Genomic DNA, 21,838 nt, shown 5'->3' on the forward strand with positions numbered 1-21,838 from the left:
GGTCTTTGTTGACAAAAATAGCAAAATGGCTCACGTTACGGCTATGCCGGGTACCATTGATGGTGAAGGTACAGCAAGGCTGTTTATAGATCGCGTGTTTCGACAACACGGTTTGCATGTGGCAATTGTCTCTGATCGAGACCCCGTATCAGGCGTAAATTCTGGAAATCGATAATCCGAGTGCTCGGCACCAGATTAATCATGTCCATAGCGGACCATCTGCAGACCGATGGTCGGACTGAACGTGTCAATCGCGTCATTGGAGACGTTTTACGCAGTGTGTGTGCTCAGACACCAAAGCGCTGGAGCTCAATGCCCCTGGTAGTGGAATTTGCGTTGAATAACGCTTTCCATGCCTCTAAAGGCTACACCCTGTTCTTTGTCAACGGTCTCACCCACCCACGCATTCCGTTAATGATACCACTACGTGGTTCAGGGCTTGGTTGGGGAGAATTAGCCAATAGGCTTGCTGATATCAACCCTGTTACCATTCGAAAACAAGTAAGCGAGTTTCTCGCGACGCGATTTAGTGTCTAAAGACATGTACGTTAAAACGATGGCTGATGGCTGATGGCCAAGACAAACAGAAAGAACAAGCAGATGCCAAAGGTAGAAGCTGTATTAATCATTATGCGGTCGAAGACCGAGTTTATTAAACGCTAAAAATCTATTTACTAACTTGGTTTCCGCGGTTTTCAAGACAAATTTGCACCCGCGCTTTGTTGGACCATTTACGGTCGTGGTCAAGAAGGACCTAGCTTACACGCTAAACTTCCTAGCAAGCTGCTTCACACCTAGTGTCCTACGTTGGCTTAAGCCATATCGAGACCTTCCCACGTGGACTTAAAGGCACTTGCGCCAAGACAGGCGATCGTGCCGCAGATTGCTGCATCCTCACCAGGATGTCCAGCTGGCCCTCTAGACGAACTTGCTGACGCTACGGCATCAGAAGACGGATCTGAACCGCCTCACAAAGAGCTCTCAACCCGAGCAAGGCTCTGGCAAAGAAGTTGCACCTCGTGCTTCAAAATCAAATGCTGCCGTCAAGGTCCTGGCCCCCTCCTACGCTGTTTGATGCGTGGGGAACCTTCTGTTTCACGCAGATAATTTTTTAAAGCAAAGTCGTCGTAAGAAGCAATACCAGTATATGGTAAAGTAACTGAGGTACCCCTCTTATGAAAACTCTTGGGAGTTTGAGGAACCTCTTCGGCAAGATTTCCCTTATGCCGTTGACGTTTTTGAGCGCCAAGTTCAGGGTCAACTCGCGTCCTAAGACGCTTCCCACCACTACAAGTGGGAATAGGTGGCTCTATAGCCTCAGTGCGGCTTCAATCCATGGTTGCACGGTCAATAGAAGCACTGAAATATCGGCTAGGCCATTCTTCGTTTTGTGGCATAAATGTCGGACGTAACTGGCCTTTGGCCTTAAGCTTGGCGAAATCGAAGCAAAGCTTCCATTCCAAAACGAACATCAGCCACATTAGCAGACTCTGTAATATTCCAAATATTGCGGAGGCGGCGGGCCCAATGGACCCAGTTCTCAAACGAAACTTCGTTTTAGCATTTTGATTCGTTTGGAAACAGAACGACCGGAATCCCCCTCAATGAGGTCACCAAAGCCCTACGATCCTGATCAGGCGAACGCATCAAATACTGACCTCGCGTCATTACCTTTGGGGTAAGTTTTGCTCATGAAGAGCGTCGCGAGCAGCGATCTCCTCCGGCGTCTTCGCCTGGACACCAGAGGTCCAGATGGCCAAGCTGTGACTCGTGATCTCTTTGAGACGCTCTTTCACACTAAGGGACGTTCAACACGAGCAAGGCCCTCGCAACCATCATCTTTGCGAGGGCCTTGCTCGGGTTCAACGCTCTTTTGAGGCGGTTTAAAACCGTCTTTTAATGCTGGAACGTCAGCAACCTCGTTTGGAGAGTCAGCTGGACATCCTGGTGCGGATGCAGCAGTCTGCGGCACGGCCGCCTGTCTCAGCGCAAGCGTCTTTAATTCCACATGAGAAGGGTTCTGATATGGCTTAAACAAGCCGACGTAGAACACTGGGTGTGTATGCAGCTTGCAGGAAGGTTTAGCATGTAAGCTAGGCCCTTCTTGGCCACGACCGTAATGGTCCAATATAGCGCGGGTGCAATTTTGTCCTGAAAATCGCGGAAACCAAGTTCGTAAATAGATTTTTAGCGTTTAATAAAACTCGGTCTTCGACCGCATAATGATTAATACAGCTTCTACCTTTGGCATCTGCTTGTTCTTTCTGTTTGTCTTGGCCATCAGCAATCAGCCATCGTTTCACGTACATGTCTTTAGACACTAAATCGCGTCGCGAGAAACTCGCTTACTTGTTTCGAATGGTAACAGGGTTGATATCAGCAAGCCTATTGGCTAATTCTCCCCAACCAAGCCCTGAACCACGTAGTGGTATCATTAACGGAATGCGTGGGCGGGTATGATCTTTGACAAAGAACAGAGTGTAGCCTTTAGAGGCATGGAAAGCGTTATTTAACGCAAATTCCTCTACCAGGGGCATTGAGCTCCAGCGCTTTGGTGTCTGAGCACACACACTGCGTAAAACGTCTCCAATGACGCGATTGACACGTTCAGTCCGACCATCGGTCTGCAGATGGTCCGCTATGGACATGATTAATCTGGTGCCGAGCACTCGGATTATCGATTTCCAGAATTTACGCCTGATACGGGGTCTCGATCAGAGACAATTGCCACATGCAAACCGTGTTGTCGAAACACGCGATCTATAAACAGCGTTGTTGTACCTTCACCATCAATGGTATCCGGCACAGCCGCTAAATGAGCCATGTTGCTCAATTTGTCAACAAAGATCACTATGCCCGTGTTACCGGTCGAATCTTTCGGTTAGCCGAAAACAAAATCCATACCAATGAACTTCCTACACCCTATGGGTACGAGCGGACTTGCCAGTGGTGCAGCAGCATGCACCGAGGGTATAACCCGTTGGCAAGTTTTTGCATGTGCGAACGTATGTGCTAACTCATTTGTAAAATTTGGGTAACCAATAAATCTACCTACAGAGCCGTAGGTCTTCTCTCTTTCGAGATGACCACCAAGGATAGTATCGTGTGCCTCGCAGAGGATTCGATACTTCAAATCCTCATCATGAGGGACAACGACGCGCGAAGGATCCGCAGCGTCCGTGCAATAAAGCAACAAGTTGTCATTGATAAAAAAAAAATTGATGTAACCTTGCCCGCAAACGTCCCGACATTCAAAGCCTGATTCGGTACTCTTTAGAGCTCGTAGCAGAACTACACACTGTGCATTTTGGGCGTAAGGCGAACGGATTAATTCAGAAATAGGCGACATTATAGTGGGTAAATGAGAGAGCTCATAATCCGGCCTGAGTGATAACGCACCAGCAAAAGCATTCTGCTTGCCAGGCTTTTATTTCACCTCAAAATTATATTCTGCAAAAAAGATTAGCCATCGGGACATTATCTAAGAGAGATGGGGCGACTTAGTCGCACTGCGTAATGACGCGTGATCTGTATATTTTACAACGGCTTAGAGCCTAGCAGATGAACTCTGAATTTGACAAGAGCATACTTCATAGCAAGTAAAGTAAGAACTCTTTGCCATGTACTGGTTGGTTCTTTTCCGCAGCTTTAAGCTGTCTAGACTCGAGCGCAATAACACCTTCGTGCCAATCAACATTTGTTTGTATCAGAGCACTGCCAACGGCAAAATCCGATGCGTTACAGACGACACTGAAAAACCAAATTGAGTTTGGCAGTGCCCGAATTAAGGCATGAATAAGACTATCCTTTACTGATCGAAAAGCATCATGCTCTGTGCTAATCCAGCACAAATCCGTATCTTTTTTAAGAAGATTAGATAATGATCTAGCCATATCAGCGTAAGTTTTGCTATATTTGTATAAATAATTGGCGAGACCCAACCACTTACGCACTTCCTATTCGATTTAAAAAAACGACCGATCTACTGTGGCTTTTACCTTAGCGGGATCCGCTCTAAGCCCTCCCTTCCCAATGAAGCACCCTAAGAAAGGATTTTTCTGCGCCAAAAATGTATTTAGATGCATTGGCATACAGTTTATTTGTGCGCATATACTCGAGCACTGCTCACAAATGGTCTTTATGGTTTTCCACATCCGAACGACCCTACTCTACATGACTATGGACATCAATGTCATGACAAATAAGTCTGTGCATAACCTCGATGAGAGCGGGACAGTTGCGTCACTAGACGACCAAATGTTGCCGGGGCGTTGGAAAGCCCTTATGGCGTACCAAACCACTCCCACAGCATACCGCTTCGGGTGCTAAACGCTGTAAGCGGGATATCGCTAACTCGCATGAGCAGTTGGTAGTTACCATCGACTAAGTCAAGTGCACTGTACATTCTACATCCACCATATCGTTCTGAAGAACATCCTTTCAAGAAATGGGGGTTTGTGCTGGTATAGTGGCAGTATTCAGATTATTATAAGCATGTACAATGCGCCTATTAAATTTGGCTTATTGACACAAAATGTCGGTGTCGAATGGGGAGATTTGCTCTCTCGTACCGTTCTAGCCTCGTGCTTAGCACGGAAGAAATTGTCAATGACGTCACACTGTACCTTTGGTAAAGGCCACTGTTGTGTGACACGGTATTTGGCTCCAGGATCCAAGTCAATTTGATGACGGACACCTCTATCCGGCGGTAAAATAGATGGTGGATTTATACAAGCCACACCCTAATTATCCACATGAGAGTAGTGTAATGGGTGTGACTGCCCCTGGACACATCAGAAACCGTGTTTTCGTTCTCATATCTTGGAATTCCTTAATCAAGGAGCAAAATGGATCCGTAGGAACTTTAAGGATCGATGACTTACTCCGCGCACTATGCAGCTTTTGTGTCATCCAGGACAGCTTCGTCCAGAAGTGACGATGCGCTGAGCTCATCGTTGGTCGAATGACCACTATTTCAGATAAGTCGCCGGCCTTTAAGGCTCGGCCGCACTCAGCAATAGGTATTTCGTCTAGCTCTAAAAGTACCACGAAGGAAATTTCGCAAGGCTAACTTCTCCCTCGATGCTACCGGTTACACCATTTACAGGCGTACGTAACTGCTCGCTCGTATCACTTTGTGAGGGTTTAGACGCTCCGCGTCTCCCTGTCTTGGAGTAGAGACAATACGCCACTTAGAGGCCGGGACATTCACGTCCCCAATTTTTTCCATCCTGTATTGGTTCTATACCGGAGCGGGTGTCTAATTCGACCTTGATTTGGATTCGAGATACGTTCTCATCCTTGGTATGGCCTGGCTTGAAAGCCATGAGCCATGGATCGATTGGAGGTCTAATACTTTAGGCGCCACGCGCATTTTCCTTGCAAAGTTTTGGATAGCCATGAACACGCGTTTGCTACCGTTGAGTGACACTCGTTGTAATAATGATTCACTAAACGCTCAAAGCATTGAAGGCCGAACCTAAGGCCGAGTCATCAAGAGTGTAATATCTCCGAGATACGTGGAGTGGCACGTCTAAGTCCACCGAGTGTGGTCGGCAGAGGTGGCACCATACTGAGTGTCCGTTGTGACGCTATTGGCGGTTCGCCAGGGCATCTCGGGTCAAACCCTTCTAAATGCATGTGATGTGACACGTAAACGGTCGCTGGACAAGGAAGTTGAGTTACCTAACTCCTTGTCGGATCACGGGACAGCATTCCACACTGCCAAAGTCCAGAAACATCATACCTAAGTTCAACGGAACTTTAGTAACAGTACACGAGTCTCAGTCGCTAAGCGAACAGTGACTGTATCACTTTAAGCGCCTCGACGTATTGTTGATTTCCCTCAAGGAAAAGACGTCCAACTTAACTACAAGACGCGCCTGAGTCAACTAAAATTGACCATGGCTTATCAAAGCCCTTCACAGTCGCTTGATTGACTAACAAGCCAGGCTTGCACTCACGCCCCGTGCCATTACGCACCGAGCGAATTGGGGCTCTCATCTCCTAGAGGTTCAACGGAGCCTAGTAGGGCACCCCGCACCTACTGAATATCGACGTTTTTTTGCACCGTACCATATTTGTGGTATACGTCTTGATTGGTGCTCTTTCGATCTTTACGCGTATTGCGTAGGGGACAGGCCGGACGTATATGTTTCGTGCTTCCGCACGCATAACACCTACGGATGTTCTTATGCCGTTTCACAGCTTGAAAAGCATTTCTCCTTCCTCAACGAGGCTTAGATCCATGAGCTCCGGTCTATTAGACGGTGCCCATGCGCTCAAAGAGCTTGTTCGGTAAACAGACGTGCTAACACGAGCAGACTTAATGTCGAACTCAGCGCGTAGTGCCATGGCAACTGCCTCTTCGAAAGTAGCAGAATGGGATCGGAATAATTCCGTCCGGGCAACGCCCTGTTGAGACCCCAATAAAGACTATTACGACAATTGCAACTTGCACCGGGTCTTGATGATTAGATGCAATGAGAGTAATCAACTCCTTGACATAGTCCCCTAGGGTTCGTTTACCCTGTCGAGTAGCTATGAGCCGTGATCGCATGCGAAAAGCCTGATCAGGCGGTGCAAACATGCTGGTCATTTGTTGTTTCAGCGAACTCATGAGGGGAAAGCGTCATTTCCGGACGTGCTGCACAAGAAAGCTCACTTCGTGGCTCTACCTCCGAGTTTGGAAATGGCCATATTTATCTTTTGCCGTTCGGTAAAGAACAAGGCGGAGTCAATGGATATCTCCATGTGCTTAATCCAAAGGGAGGTTTCTCCCTCTTTTTTCTCGAATATCTTTTCATTGACAACTAGAGGGCGAGCCTTAGGCTCTGAATCGGGTATAGATATGTACTGAGTTGGCATAGATGCCGCAAGGTGATCCTGAACCTGTCCGAACAGGGAGGATTCAAATTGTATGAAGGCTTCAAGCCTAGCATACAGAAACTTTGGTTCCTGAGACACAATGAACTCTATTTGTTCAAGCCCAAACAAAGGTTTAAGCTTGTCACACGCTGTGCGATGCGCCTCTGAAAATTCTGGAAATGTTTCCATTTCAGTGAAGATTTAGTCTTATAAAGACTCAGGCGTAGATTGACTACGAGTGCAACCAGGTGTAGCGGAGCTACCTCGCGGGGGGGGGCTCCTTAAGGGAGAGGAAGACTTATAGTCTCAAACAGTCTCTTAGTTCTATAGAAAGCATGGGTTTACAACTCAGGGAGTCGTAAAAGCTATTAAAGCTTAGTGAATCCTAGTTCAAGGATTTGAGGGGTTCGTAGAACCAAGTGGCAACTAGTGCCCGAGAGTATGTACCTTAGAAAGGCTTCTATCTCTACAGATCAGTGCGCAAGACGCTTTAAGATCAAAATAGGAACTGCACTTTATATAATTATTGAAATCCTAAAATCTTGCCCAAGCTAATTTAAAAATAGATTTCGGCCGCCTGATTTATATCTAGCGGCGACCACATTTGTTACCCATAATAAATGGAGTTTTAGTATTATCTATTTTAAAATAGGATACAGGTTTTGACTTTAAGTTCAAATTTTTCATGGGATATCGTTAGAGAAGCGGTTTATGAAGGTCAACATCCCGATTTATGTCATATCTATCTTTATTTACGTTAGAACAATATTCAAATTTTTTAATTAATTTATAAAAATATGTTAAAAAAAACATCAAAAAATACGATATTTAAAATTTTATTTTTTTTAATTTTGTATATGTTTTTTGCTTGTGGTTTATCAAACGGGTATATCACCCATAAAGTAAATGTGCCACAACAACGGTTCACCAACCGATGTGTGCCCCAATACAGGAAGGCACTAGACACTCGAAGATCAAAAAGGGAACTGAACTCTATTTTATTTTAAATATAAAAACCAACCCTTATAACATCTAAAATAGAATTTGGCCACCAGATAGATATCTGGTGGCGACCACTCCAATTATCATAAATGGGGTTTTTATGCCTATTTTAAATAGGAAAGAGGGTAATTGACCCATAATGTTAAATGTACTACATTAGCTGTTTCCCAACCGATGTTCACCCTCTTTAATTCTTAGCGTCTCCAAAATATTGAATTTTGACGTATATTTGAACACATCGCAAATTTTACAGAATTTTAAACCAAGGTTTCAACAAACAAGCAAGCACCCTACAATGGCAGACTTTTCACCAGGCGGCGCAGAGCCCGTGGAGGAGCCTCCAACTCGTCAGACTCTAATAAGTGACGTATGCTCCTCTAGTCTGCCCATGCCGCAAGTGATGCCGCACTCGCCAGGCTCCCCGTCACTGTTTCATCTACATACATCAAATACTAACGTCGATGTCCCGTCATCGATGCTTCCGAGTATATCTCGCACGGCCATCTCAATTCCCTCCATATGCCTAAGATGGCTCCGTTTGAATGTGGTTCAGCGCATACTGTCGGCAATCGTGCTTATACCACTCATAACTGTGTTCCTCTGGCTTTCGCCGGCCTTGGCCACTGCCACGTTTTGTACCTTCGTGACAAGTATCTGCTCTTATGAGTACGCTTGGCTTCAACACCGAATACATCTTCGCGTGATGACAAAACTGAGTGCTTGCGAGACAGAACTGCAGCGGAGCGTCGAGGTGAACCAAACTAGAGAACAAAACGCCAGTCGCTACGATTCGAGTGACAGCATTGAAAGACAGAGTGGCAATAGCGGTCCACGAGATCAAGAAGGTGTGCATGTAACACAAAGTATGCACATGGATAGCGGACGCACTGTGGTGAGCACTAGCGATGAAACTGTTCAGCTATCGGTCCTACCGCCCTCATCACCACCTAGATCTTCCATCGTATCCTCTCTAATCGATGATTCTATTCAACGGCAACAACCCGGCCTTAATAACGTTGATCAAGAGGAGTTTGCATACTTGCGTGATCCCAGCTTCTCATGCAGCGCAGTGTCCCGAATCGCAGACACGTATTTTCACCAAAATGAGTGGGTTGCTGCAGTCGTTTTGTCGGCCATCACGACCGCCTTAACGACAACAGTATTTCTTGTGTACATCAGTCACATTCCTAAGCTGCAACAGAAGCAGCTATACAAGCTCCGATGGTTCTATAGTATCGCCACTGACTTTGTCGCCGCCATTTGTGCTTTTTTCACGCCGAATTGGAAATATGCCTTTATTTGCCTCTTGGGAAAAACAGTATTCACGTTGCTGACTGTGCACTCAACGGCTTGTCCCATCAATCGCTTTCGTTGTGATACGTCATTAGAGCCAGCTCAAGTTTTTCTTTCGGGTGTGGTGGTCATTGTTTTCTTTCGCCTCCAAACGCGCACTTCAGCACCCGCCACCTTTTTGCACATTTTACTCGACGTGCTTGGTTATCTCTATATTATAGGCAGTATTTCCGTCATTGTTGCCTTCGTCGATGACGAGCGATTGGAATCATATCGCAAACTTCTTATTGTCTTGCTATATGTCGTGTGGGCTTCAGATACTGGAGCCTATTTGACTGGTAAGCTACTGAAACGACTGAAATATGGCTACTACAATCCGCTCGCCTCGCATGTTTCGAAGAACAAGGACTATGAAGGAACCTTAGGGGCTATTTTGTTTGGTGTAGCAGCAATGTTTATTTCTTCAGACCTGCTCAACGTACCAGGGTCTGCCGTCGCCCAAACTGGCTTTACAGTGATGGCTGTGATCGTGGGCCGTTTAGGAGATCTATTTGAAAGTCTATTAAAACGCGCGGCTGGTGTGAAGGACTCTGGAAAGCTCATTCCTGGACACGGAGGTGTATTAGACCGTATTGACGCGCTGATGTTTGCCTCGCTTGTTTTTGCACGATACTATGCCGCAATTGTCATGTGATAGAATGCTTCTACTTAAGCAGGAACATTTTCAAAAACGTTTTGACTATGTTTGAAAGCGCTGGTTACGTAAGTATGTTTTAACCTATTGCCACGGATATAGAAGCTCTGCCGCAGCCTTCTTCGCCGCATAGTTTCCGTTGAGAAGCTTTACTAGTGTCAATCCAAATTTCAGGACTGAGCTCAAACCCTGGCTTGTCACGCAGCGAGTGTCGACATAGACTTCTTCATTCACGAATTCGCGTGTCATTTCGGGCTCGTGAGCAACTGAGCACGTCGCACGTTCACCTAGCAACCCGTGTGGATTAAGAACTACTGCAGGGGCCGAGGAACACGCTGCAATCCAGCGGCCAGCCTCCTTCTGCCAATGGAGCATTTTAATTACAAGGTCTGAGTCACGAACATTCTTAGCCCCGTCACCCTTTTCAATTCATAATCATTCGTTAGCAATGCAGTAGGACCTTTCATTTATATGAACACTCGTACCCCAGGCAATACGATCAGCTCATACGTTTCAAAGCTGCACTCCTCGATTGGCTTTTCAGCTTGAATGCGCAGACCGTAATTGCCCATGACGACATTATTCTCGGTTCGTCCGACTGATCCAATGATCACATGAAGTCCGCCACGGATCAAAATATCAGAAAGCGCCAACGTCTCGAGTTCTTCAGAACCATTCGCCACCACTATTAAAGCCCGGGGCTTTGCATGTGGAAGCGCTTGAACGTGCAGGTCTTCATCGCTCAGCGGGAAGTGTTTGGAAAATCCACCAGCCAACAAGCTTGAACCAGAAGCCATCATGGTCTTTTAATTCAAATTTTATTGTGATTTCCTTTTGATACAGCTTCAAGACCGTTAAGGGACCAGGAGTAGCCTGTGTGAACTTCAAGTAGCGTTTTCTCCCTCAAACATATACAAATCACTCTCTGAAAACCATACGACAGTGATGGCCCGAATCGCCCAAGCAATTAGCGACATCGTGAATCCGAAGCCCACGGCACTTGTTCCAATTGCAAGTAGTTTCTAATGATGGAAATGGCATGCATTTGAATAATTAACGATATTGTATAGGCCGTTGGAAGTGAAGAGATTGAGGTGGCAGCGCTTTGTGATATTCTGGCTCGCGGTGGTGTTCGTGTGACAGTCGCAAACGTCGCTGGATCACTTCACCATATTGTAAAACTCGCAAAAGGCACTGATGTGCAAGCAGACAAGCCTATTGAATTTTGCGTCAATGATGAGTACGATGTTATAGCGGTGCCCGGTGGTCCAGGAGCGAAGGCATTAGGTGCATGTCGGATGCTGACGACACTCTTAAAAAAGCAGAAGGCAGCTGGTAAGCTGTATGCCGCTGTAGGAGAAGCTACTTGCGATGTGCTATTCCACAACGCGCTTGTTGAGGGCCCCATGGCGAGCGATCCGGCTGGCAAATTAGTTCTTCGCGATCTATACTCGGACGATAAAGTGGTTATCACCGAAAATTGCGTTACTAGCAAAGGCCCTGCGACAGTGATCGCTATGGCTGTGGCCTTAGTTGAACTACTTCGAGGCGAAAATGTTGCGTGTACGGTCGCCAATGACATTTCATTAAAGACGGTATAAAAAAAATGAGCATTGCAAGTGTGCACAGCAATCGAAAAGACCAAGACTAAGCAACAGGTTATGAAATTTTGCTGCATTTCGGCCATCTAGTCCGGATGGTTCGACACTCAGACGCTTTAATCACACTAAAAACTTATTTTTGAATGCATAAATTAAAAAGTTTAACGAGTTAGTCAACTTCGTATTTCGATTTTTAGTTGTGTGCATTACATCAATTTACTAACTAACTTAACGGCGTAAATGTAATCAAGATTTTTATTATGTTCACCAGTGCCTGTAGCTTCAGCTTCGGCATCAATGTAGAGCGCTCTTTCATTGCTTATATCATGCTTTAAGTATCATCTGACGCGAATTGTCATTTTCAGGTGCGGACGCTGGAGCCTGTGCGATCAGAAACGGATTACGCACAGTATTTTGTTGGCACTAGCACCTTAAATCAGCCCAATAAGGTGAGAGCAGGTGAACATTGTAGCATTTGGCTCGATAAAATCGTCCGCTATGGGTGCTTGTCGATCAGATTTATTTGGTGCAGATAAGTGATGATGGCGACGACGTCATCACCCGCCAGGTGTTCAGTCATCCTGGGGAGGTCCTAAATCTGGCGCCAAGTCCTCAGGATCGACAGCTCCTAGTCACTTGCAGTAAGCAGCGAGGAAAGCAGGCAAAGGCTTTGCTTTGGAAGCTTCCGCAACGAATAGACAGTCAAATTCATATTGAAGAAAAGGGGCGAACTGCTACGACAAAAGACCTCGAGCAATTGGCACCATTCCCGGAGCAGAAATTACCGGTGTCAGAGTACGAGTCAAGTTGCGCGGCAATATGCAGATTCAAGCTTATGTCGTTAATTTTACAGAGTCGTCTGGGATGCTACGGCTGACACGCCAACGTTGGCGTCTAGTCATGAGACGCTGCTACGGAAGTGGAGTCTAGATGGAGGATCATTGGAAACGCACGCACAACTCGAGCTGGACGTTTCCACGACGGAAGGCACCACAAAGAAAGGAGCGAGTGCATTAGTGTGGGACCCGCACCATTCTTCGCAACTGGCATTTGCTCTCGGTGGCGGGGTGCTAATGTGGGATCTTCGAGTCAAGCAACACAGTGTTAGCATCAAAAGCGCCCATTTAAGCTCGACGCTGTCGCTCGATTTTAACCCAAACAAACCCTATATGCTTGCAAGTGGAGGAGATGATGGCAAAATAAAGTTCTGGGACTTGAGGTTTGCGCAAAAGCCGGTATTGGCGATGAACGCGCACTCGCATTGGGTCTATAGCGTGCGCTATCATCCGCTGCATGACCAGCTTGTACTCTCTGGAAGCTCAGACGCGACTCTGGCGCTTTGGCGAGTGTCTTCGATCTCATCGTCCCCATTCGTGGACTTAGATGAGCTTGATCTTATGGATGAGACAGCAGGCGAAGCCGCAGTGGCAGATACATTATTACGACGAATTGAAGAGCACGATGATACTGTGTACGCAGCCCGGTGGGCTACTGGTGGAGATGCTTGGAAGTTTGCCTCGTTGTCGTACGACGGTCGTTTCGCTGTCAATCACGTGCCATCGACGGAAAAGTACAAAATATTATTGTAATTTGTCAAATGTCTTGCTCTCAGAACGTCAATGTACCTGACCAAGACATTTTCTCGTATGATTTTAACCGTTCGATCGTGTTTTGCCTTTTTTGTGTATTACTCTACTAAACGCTCGTTTAACCATGCATGAGCTTATTTGCTTCGCTGCGAAGCCAATCTAATTCATCCATAGCCTTCTGAAAGCCTACCATATCACCATTTCCGACGCACTCAGCCACTCGTTGCGCAGCAGTAGCAAGTCGCTCTTCCAAGGAAGCGGCTGATGATCCTAACGATACCGTACCTACATTTAAAGCTGCCGTAGCCGTAGCTGCACCAGCGAAGGTATTTAATGAAGAAGCCCGTACGATTCCAGATCCAGGTACTGCTATCTTCTTTGTCGAGGCCTTCGGAGTCAAGCGAGGTACACCATGAAATCCGGGGGGTGCCGTCATTAACGGTGCTATAGGTGACACCCGATCTCCCCTATCTTCTTTTTTAGTTGTCACTAGACGCAAAACTTTGCCAATTCCCAATGAATTTTGAATGATTTCATCCTTGGCGCGAGTCTTGTCTTCATTGCTCAAACTGCCTTGTCGAGCCAATTCGGCGACCTTACGAAGCCTTGCACCGTTTGGCGACATCATTGGAAAGCCATTTCCTTTGGTCGACGACGAAGTAGACGCATCTTCATCGTCATCCGTCGCAGGAGGTGGGGGCGGTGGAGGAAGAATCGACAAAGCCGAAAGCCCGTTCTGTTGCTGTCGTGAAGCATTGATAAAGGACACAAAGCTACTCGAGGTTTCCGTCATAGCATCATACCCGTCGGTTACCTGGACCACATCCTCATCCGTATAATCCTGCGAGCTCGATTCATCGTTGGCTGAAGTTGGTAAGCTTTCATCTGACACGAAATCCTCATGAATCTCTTCTTCAGCATCCCCTTGACGCTCAGCAATTCCAGGCATCGCGCCAGCAGTGCCGTAACACGGGTACCCTCCTGGCTCTCCATTCTCGCCATACGTAAGGTCACGCGCGAGTTCAAGACGACTTTTGCTACGTCGACGGAATTTAAAAAACTCGGCAGCGTTTCCGAAACTGCCTCGTCGCACGGCATTGGATAGTCCGACTTGCATGGTAGTAGAACTAGATGGCGAGCTCGATAACGTTCCCGATGATGACATCGATGAAGAAGACAGTGCACTGCTATTGCCTCGGGTAGGAGTGGACGACTGCAGTGATAGTCCCGTAAGTTGAGCGGCAGCTTCGGCAGCAGAGGAATTGAGACCTACTAAATTGGTATTAGCATCCGACTCGACCAGCTTTTTTCGCCCCGTATTTGTCTGTGGTGTATTAAGAACGGCTTCAGCAACTTGCCAGGGTACTGTCATCGACGGCCTTCGTGTTAGTCCAGGCGGTGGGGCCAGCACTGCATTTTGGTCCTGCGCATAGCTCGTATTAGCTCCACCATCACTTGCCATTGCTAATTCGTCCTTCGATGCAATGTTGTAATAGGAGGTTTGTTGATTGTAAAACGTAGCCCCGCTAGTCGTTTTGGCGCTAAGCTTTTTACTCCTAGCAGGTGGTGGAGACCACGACGGCAGTGCCTTCGCAATAAAGCCTCCACTATCGTCCATTGGCGGTGGGGGCGGAAATGACTCTTCCGAAAACTGTAACAACCCATTTTGGTCCAACTTTGCACCGTGATTAAGAGCAATATGACCTGAATCTGTTTCCTGAGAAGAAATTGGATCGCCACCATCATCTCCAAACTTGTACGAAGCATAATAGTCTTCCGGCGTCTGTCCGCTCGTGTAAGAGTAACGCATGGGCATTTCATTATCGGACGCATCCAGATCGAGTGGTTGTGAGCTATGTGAGCGGTTGCGGTGCCCACGGATCGAGGACAAATCGTTTTTGGATTCAGAGCTGAGCGGACCATGGCTCTGACTTAGATTGTTGCCAAATGAGCTGTAATAAGCGCTGCCATATTGCGAGCCGCTGTTACTTCGAGCATGATACGAGCGCTTGGGTGTGTTTCCTGAAATCTCAGACGTACGTGAATTGTCACGATAGTGGGACTTTGTGGCATTGTTGAGCATAGCTTTACTGACAAAACCTGTGATTTCACTAGCGTGCACTGGTGCATTTTGAGACGCTACACGAAGTGCTGTGAGCTGCTTAAGCTCCTGCACTGACATGCCAGTCTTGGGAACTACCGGCGGAGTGGCCACGTTTGCGGGCGTCGAGGTAGTTTTGACCACCGTCATGTTAATTTTAGGGGTTGCTGATCTCGTGGACGAAAAGCTATCGAGAGCTACGTTTTTCGGCGTTGCTGGATTGGACAAACCTGATTGCTGCATCCTTTTTTGTGTCAGTCGCTTAAGATCTTCCACGGTCATGCCGCTCTTGATCCCCATTTTCGCACCGGTTTTTGAGGGCTTTTGAGCTCCTGAGGAAGTGGCGGTGGTCGTGTTACGATACCCAATATTGCGGTTTTGGTGCATCACTGGTACCTTGCTCTGTTGCTGCTGCTGGTTCTGATACTGCTGGTACTGATATGGATGTAGCTGGGCTTGTGCCTGCATCTGGTGCTGGTACGCTGGAAATTGCTGTTGAGACGCTGCTACCTGCTGCTGTACGTAGCTCTGCTGTGACTGAACACCTCCTTTGCAACGGCTCCTGTCCTCCATTGCACACACACACACTTTCACTGCACGACACACACGACGGGACTCGGTTGGAAATTACAGTTATTGTGTCCTCGACCCCACAAGTAAAATTCGCCTGCCGAACGGTCAAAGGTTGTTAGGGGGTGTATATATTTGAAATAAACTCCTACCATTAAATATTGCTTCGGTAATTGTTTATAGCCCGTCATACGTGGAAAATTGTGACCTTTCATGATCGCACTTTGATTGTAAATCTCATTGGCACAAAGAGCCGAAGCCAACGGCTTCGAGCGAAGTAACCTCCCCACTACGGTATTTGCTACTAAAACAAGATGTCGCATGCCTTCGACATGAAAGATCTCAGTAACTCATGGGATGTACTGCGGCACGTTTCGCCGAGGGATAAAGCCTTCCTGTCCTTTCGCTGTTTTCATGCGCTCTATTATTTTTTACGTGCGGATGAAATGCTTCTTTTAAAAATTCCTTTTACGCCCACGTTGACATGGTTCGTTTATAATTGTGGTTAGACGTTGCGTGGGCCAAGAGTTATGTTTTCTGATTAATAAAACACGACAGAGCGGAGAAGCATGTGTGGACTAGTCACAACTGTCCGCTGTCGTCATTCCAACTTATGTTCATATAGTATAGACGCGGATAGAGTTGAGCTTGCGGTGTTCTCGTCATTTCCCACTTCAACGAGTCGCACTTTCGAAGATTGCACAAACGAAAAATTGCTTTCTCAAGCTCGAGCAATGTTCTACTAACGCCACGGTCAATCGAAAAATAAAGAGCTCTGGTCAAATTTAAGCCCTTAAATTCATAAAACGCAATTGCTATAAACAAGAAATTTTCCTCAGAACATGCTAAAATGCAGACCTTCTGATGGAAATCGAGTAGTTTCACAATGTTTTGTTATACATATATTTCCCGAAATATCCGGTTGCAAGACAGCTTTAACTGATTTATCTAAATAAGTCTTTAAGAGTAATGAGTAGTAAATGATTATTTTTTTTATAACAGGATGATAGCTTCCCATTTTCCTAGACTTTTACCCCATCCATATTTTAGCCAATCAAATGTCATAATTACAGCTCATCACATTTCATTAGATATATCAAAGACGAAATCTCCCGTATTTAAGAATTCCCTAAAGGAAAATAATATATATAAATAATAAAGAAGTATAAATAACCATACTTTAATATTTTTACTTTGTATTTCCAATGTTACCAAATTTTGAAATATCGAAGCAACAAGGCAACAGGTTGCTTGATTTAAATTTAAATCAACACCCCGCCAAACGTTACTAGACACGATTGGGCGGTGCGCAAGGAGGCGCAAGGAGGCGCAATACATAGTTTGATATTAATACATTAAAGTTAGTAGATCAGCGTAGGAGCTTCATATTAATACAGATTTACTTTTTCCCTATACTAAAGCCTTACTTTTGACCTACAGTAGCTAAGACTTCTTAGCTACGTAGAACTTTCCTCTGCACGTCAGCATACGTGAAGAAATCGGAGGCACCTCACCTTCATTGTTATCAATTCAGGTTGGCTAGCACTGTAGCAAAAGTGCCCTGTTACACCTGGTATCACTTCGTGGTCCGTTTAACGGCCACGCACATTCCATCCAACATGTCCACGTTGGATGAAGAGGAGAAAACTTTGAAGCCCCTCAAGAAGACTTTCACGCAACGCGTGAGAGATTCACCTACTTGCGTGACACCTCGAACGGAAATCGGTCGAACATATGAGTTCGGCCGTATGCGGGCCAGCCGTGGCGCTTCGCCTATAGTTGTAGAGCTCCACGCCCGGTGCCTCGAAACATTGAGCGCAACGATCGACCTCTATTTAGAATAAAGGAGGAAGCGGATCATAGTAACGGACGGGGTCTGTAACGGGGTGTACCGTTGACTTTATTACATGTTTTGTATCAGTATATGAGTAAGTTTGTATTAAATAGATAGAAACAGCAGAACATAATTATACGAAATACAGCTTACTTTAACCCTCTTCAAAGCAAGTGTCTATAAGAGAGTCTTCCTCTGCACGTACTAGTGTACGTGAAGTGACTTGTGGCACCACTTGCACTGAAGCAGTGCAATGTGGACTTGTACTGGTGCAGTCCAATTCGGTAGTGCCCCGTTACACCTGATAGCACTTTGTAGTCCGTCCGAGAACCACGGTTCTATTATCTAACATGGACATGTTAGGTGATAATGGAAATACGCATCACGTTTCGCGTAATAGCTACTCCTTTCTAGGTTACATAGAAAGGAGTGCGGTCGAACGAATGAATTCGATCGTAGGAAATGATGTTATCCTGGCCATGCTGTCCGGTTTAGACAGAGATGCCCTCCATTCAGCCATCGCCAAGTTCATCGAACATGAACATGACGAGGCGGACGAAAAGATAGCCTTGCTTTATCAGCAAGGCTCTCAACAGGCAGAACTGTTAAGGTTGCAACAGGTGCAAACCTCTGTACCTGGGTTGACGCACACGCATTGTCCGGAAACCTCAAAGATAGACATCTCTAAGTATTGGGAGTCGAAGAAGACTCCCTCTTAAGATGGTTTGTCGAGTTGAACGATGCCATAATGGCTAGTCACATCGTCGACAAGCAAATGCGACTAGCATAATTTAGGTACTAGGTGGTTCAAACGTCTGTTTGACGTTTGAACCGCCTAGTACCTAAATTAGAGGGATCCTCTAGTTTTGGGAGGGTTGACTTGCACAAGCGAAACCATTTATGGCTCATGTTGAACACGCGTCGAAATTACCAACGACGCGAATGATGTCGATGCGCAAGCGCAAATCACTGTAAGTTTTAGGACAACGACACTTGGAGTGTCGCCGGCAACGGCTGTGTAGTACAGTAAGCCGCTGCGTGTTGTATATCGATCGGATGACGATCGATATAAAGCCGGTATATATTTGAAAAAAAATATCGGATGGATTCATCAGATATTCCATCAAACGCAAAAGGTCTTTATCTTCTGTGTAGGCTTTCTTTATGTCATCAAACAAAGTTGACGACGGAACACTTGTATTGAGTGTTGCAACAGTGCGAATATTTTCACTGTTGAAGTACGCAGCCGGCTCGAAATCGCATCAGCGACGTTATTAAGCCGTCCTTGTTTATACTTCACGAAGAAAATTAGCCACCTCGCAATACTTTGCGATAGGTGTGGGCTGTTTACTGCCGTGCGTAATGATGCATGGTCAGTATATAAGATGAACGGTCTATCTCCGAGGAGATAGACCCTTAATTTAGCCGGTTCATATTTCATGGCAAGGAGTTCCTTGTCATGCACTTTGGTAATTGCGTTCAGTTAGTTGAAGCTGACGTGATTGGTAACAGAGGACTCGCTCCGCGCCGTTCGTATCGTATTTCAATGACGCACGGCCGATTGCGAAATCGCTGGTGTCACAGACCACATGGAATGGTCTGTCTTGATCTGCAATCGCCAAGATGAGCGTTTGTATCAAACTTTGCTTGATACCTTTAAAGAAACGCTGACAATTAGCGTTCCATAGCCATTTCTCGTCTTCCTGCAAGGTACGAGAGAGATGAACTGTTATATCGGCAAAATTGCGGGAGTACTTGTGTAAGTACGCCGCTAATCCAAGAAACTTTCTAAGTCCCTTGACATCGACTGGAACTTGCCAGTCGGTAATTACCTTGATCTTTACGGGATCAGGGCGCCCGCCGTGTTAGCCGACGATGCACCCAAGAAGTGGTATTTCGCTTGCGGTGAATATTCACTTCTTGAGATTTGTATACCACTTGTGCTTTCGCATAAGTGTAAGAACCTGACGAACGTGAAAATTATGACCGTCCACGTCCGTCTTTCCGTCCATGTCCCGGCTATGGACGAATACATCGTCGAAATAACTCGGTGGAATTCTCGCACCGGTCTCAACAGATTCGTTACGCATCTGTTAAATGTTGCAGGGACGTTACAAAGCCCCTGTGGTATTACTTGCCATTCACAGAGCTTCCCACTGGGAGCGCTCACTGCTGCGTACGGGATGTCCCGTTCACGCATAAGGATCTGATAAATCCATCCATTACATTCATAGACAAAACGATGGTTTTCTTAGACAAACCATCTATGATTACGTCTTTTCTAAAGTATCGGCGTTTGAGCCGGTACTGTTGCAGCATTCAGTTTATTGAATGCGTGCACTATCCGCCACCCTCCTGTGGTATTTCGCACGGAGAGCTATGCGAAGAGGTTCATTCCCTCACATGGCCCGATTTTACTCGATCGGTAAAGAATTTATCGATCGCAAGTACTTGTTCACGAGGCAGTGGCCACTGCTTCTTGACACAGTACTTCGAGCCCGGTTTGAGCTCGATCTCATGTCGAGGGCCTTTACCCTTAGGCAACTCGCATGGAACTGTTTCAGAGAATACATCCCTAAATTCAATCAAATCCTTGTATAACGGATTGTTGTAAGTGACTCCCAGGATTGGGTAGTATATCTCTCAATCTGAGTCTTCACGCCGAGGACACTTTCGTCCGTCGATGAGCTGCTGAGAGCCCGTTCGTTCTCTACAAAAATTACCGCTGACCGAATGTCGGTTACGTATTCGTCCTCTGTGACGAGTACGCAGATCTGCTTGATTCTATCACTATGCAGATCTCTTATGAACCGCTTGGGTTCTAGGGTTGGTAATTGATTTGTCTCCGAAGTTAACTTCAGAGGCGCATATAGATCAAACGTATAAGCGCCTACTCTTGATCCGTCATTAACCAAGACATTCAATGTCGCGGTTTCTTCTTGAAATTTATCCACAGACTGCCGACGGATAATCGAGATGCTGAAGTCTAGTCACTACAGCATTAACTATTTGAGGAGATTCCTTCTGCGGACTTATTCCCGCAACGTCTTCCGACTGCGATTGCGCTATCACAGTCGGGTCATCTACGGTCGACTCTCTACTCGACCTAGGATCATCGTGTTGTCCCTTTGGGGCAACCGGTATACTCCTTGAATGTCGCCCGCTAGGCGTACATTCATGTCCCAATCCACTCGACTTCTTCGAGTGGTCGACCTTCGGCGCTGCCTGTGCATTCGCACAGCCGCCGGCAGCTGACTCCACAGGGTGATTAGTAATCACACTGTGATTTGTGCAGTTGTACTAACGACCGTACCACAAGTGAGGCCATCGCACTCACTCGTAGTACATCCACACGCTTGTGGACGCTCCAAGACGTTCATCAGATGGCCATCTGATGAACAAGTGGCAGGCATCTTTACGGATCGATGCTGCCAGCTGATCCTTGGCTCGTATTTTCTGAGCCAAGGTAAACATAGGATGACATCAAATTTGTCATCCAAAATCCAGTACGATGAAATCATCATCGTACTGTAGATCTTTTAACGTGTAGTGAAATTTTACTACGCGTTCGATTACTGTTATCGATGCGCCTGTCGCTAGACGCACCGTCATCCTCGCTGGAGGGATTTCGAGCTCAACATATTTTGAGCCTACGACCTTTTAGCGACTGGCGACGGATAAAGTTATTCGACGCTCCGCAGTCCACTAGGGCTCTGAGTGACAAATCATTTGTCACTTTCAACTTCAAGGACAGACCCCTGTACCAGGGATGACGCACACGAAACCTTAAAGATTGACATCTCTAAGTATCGGGGTGTCGAAAAAGACTCACTCTTAAGATGGTTTGTCGAGTTGGACGATGCCATAAGGGCTCGGCACATCGTCGACGAGTAAATGCAAGTCGCATTTGCTCAGTCAAATTTAACAGGTCGTGCCAAAACTTGGGCATTGGGTCTTAAATTTGCGCGACCCATATGTCTTTGGGTCGCTAGATGCTTTTAAAGCCCGGCTCAAACAGACGTTTGAACCGCCTAGGGCTAAGTTCAGAGCTCGATCAGAGCTTCTAAAACTCAAGCAAGGCAAGTGTGATGTTCACGCTTATGCCCAGCACATACGACTCTTAGCGAGTTGTATCACAAACAAACCAGTTCATAAAAACACGTTGATTACGGTGTTCATACAAGGTGTTACAGATGAAGACCCACCTGTTCCGCTTGGAACTGGAAACGCTTGAAGAAGCAATATCCGTTGCGGAACAGGAGGATTTTAGCTTGAGACAGGCTCAAG

The 21,838-nt window shown here is 46.3% G+C and overlaps 4 protein-coding genes across 4 annotated transcripts; 2 read left to right on the top strand and 2 right to left on the bottom strand.

Annotated features, from left to right (window-relative positions):
* Positions 1 to 8,164: 8,164 nt before the first annotated feature.
* On the top strand, positions 8,165 to 9,856 carry CCR75_005981 (uncharacterized protein; the record flags this gene model as incomplete). The annotated part of the gene is made up of 1 exon (XM_067964055.1): positions 8,165 to 9,856. The coding sequence occupies one exon, from the start codon at positions 8,165 to 8,167 to the stop codon at positions 9,854 to 9,856; it is 1,692 nt and encodes a 563-aa protein (XP_067817064.1).
* Positions 8,172 to 11,647, bottom strand: CCR75_005980 (uncharacterized protein). Its single transcript, XM_067964054.1, has 2 exons — positions 10,342 to 11,647; positions 8,172 to 10,276 (listed from the first exon to the last, which is right to left on the bottom strand). Exons 1-2 carry the CDS (start codon positions 10,654 to 10,656, stop codon positions 9,941 to 9,943), a joined length of 651 nt encoding a protein of 216 aa, XP_067817065.1. The 5' UTR covers positions 10,657 to 11,647; the 3' UTR covers positions 8,172 to 9,940.
* A 70-nt stretch (positions 11,648 to 11,717) lies between these two features.
* On the top strand, positions 11,718 to 15,823 carry CCR75_005978 (uncharacterized protein; the record flags this gene model as incomplete). The annotated part of the gene is made up of 4 exons (XM_067964052.1): positions 11,718 to 11,727; positions 11,794 to 11,906; positions 11,990 to 12,252; positions 12,311 to 15,823. The coding sequence occupies 4 exons, from the start codon at positions 11,718 to 11,720 to the stop codon at positions 13,044 to 13,046; spliced, it is 1,122 nt and encodes a 373-aa protein (XP_067816219.1). The 3' UTR covers positions 13,047 to 15,823.
* On the bottom strand, positions 13,165 to 15,720 carry CCR75_005979 (uncharacterized protein; the record flags this gene model as incomplete). The annotated part of the gene is made up of 1 exon (XM_067964053.1): positions 13,165 to 15,720. The coding sequence occupies one exon, from the start codon at positions 15,718 to 15,720 to the stop codon at positions 13,165 to 13,167; it is 2,556 nt and encodes an 851-aa protein (XP_067816220.1).
* Positions 15,824 to 21,838: the final 6,015 nt, after the last annotated feature.

Source organism: Bremia lactucae, linkage group LG3 (genome assembly GCF_004359215.1).
Source record: "Bremia lactucae strain SF5 linkage group LG3, whole genome shotgun sequence".
Taxonomy (NCBI): domain Eukaryota; phylum Oomycota; class Peronosporomycetes; order Peronosporales; family Peronosporaceae; genus Bremia; species Bremia lactucae.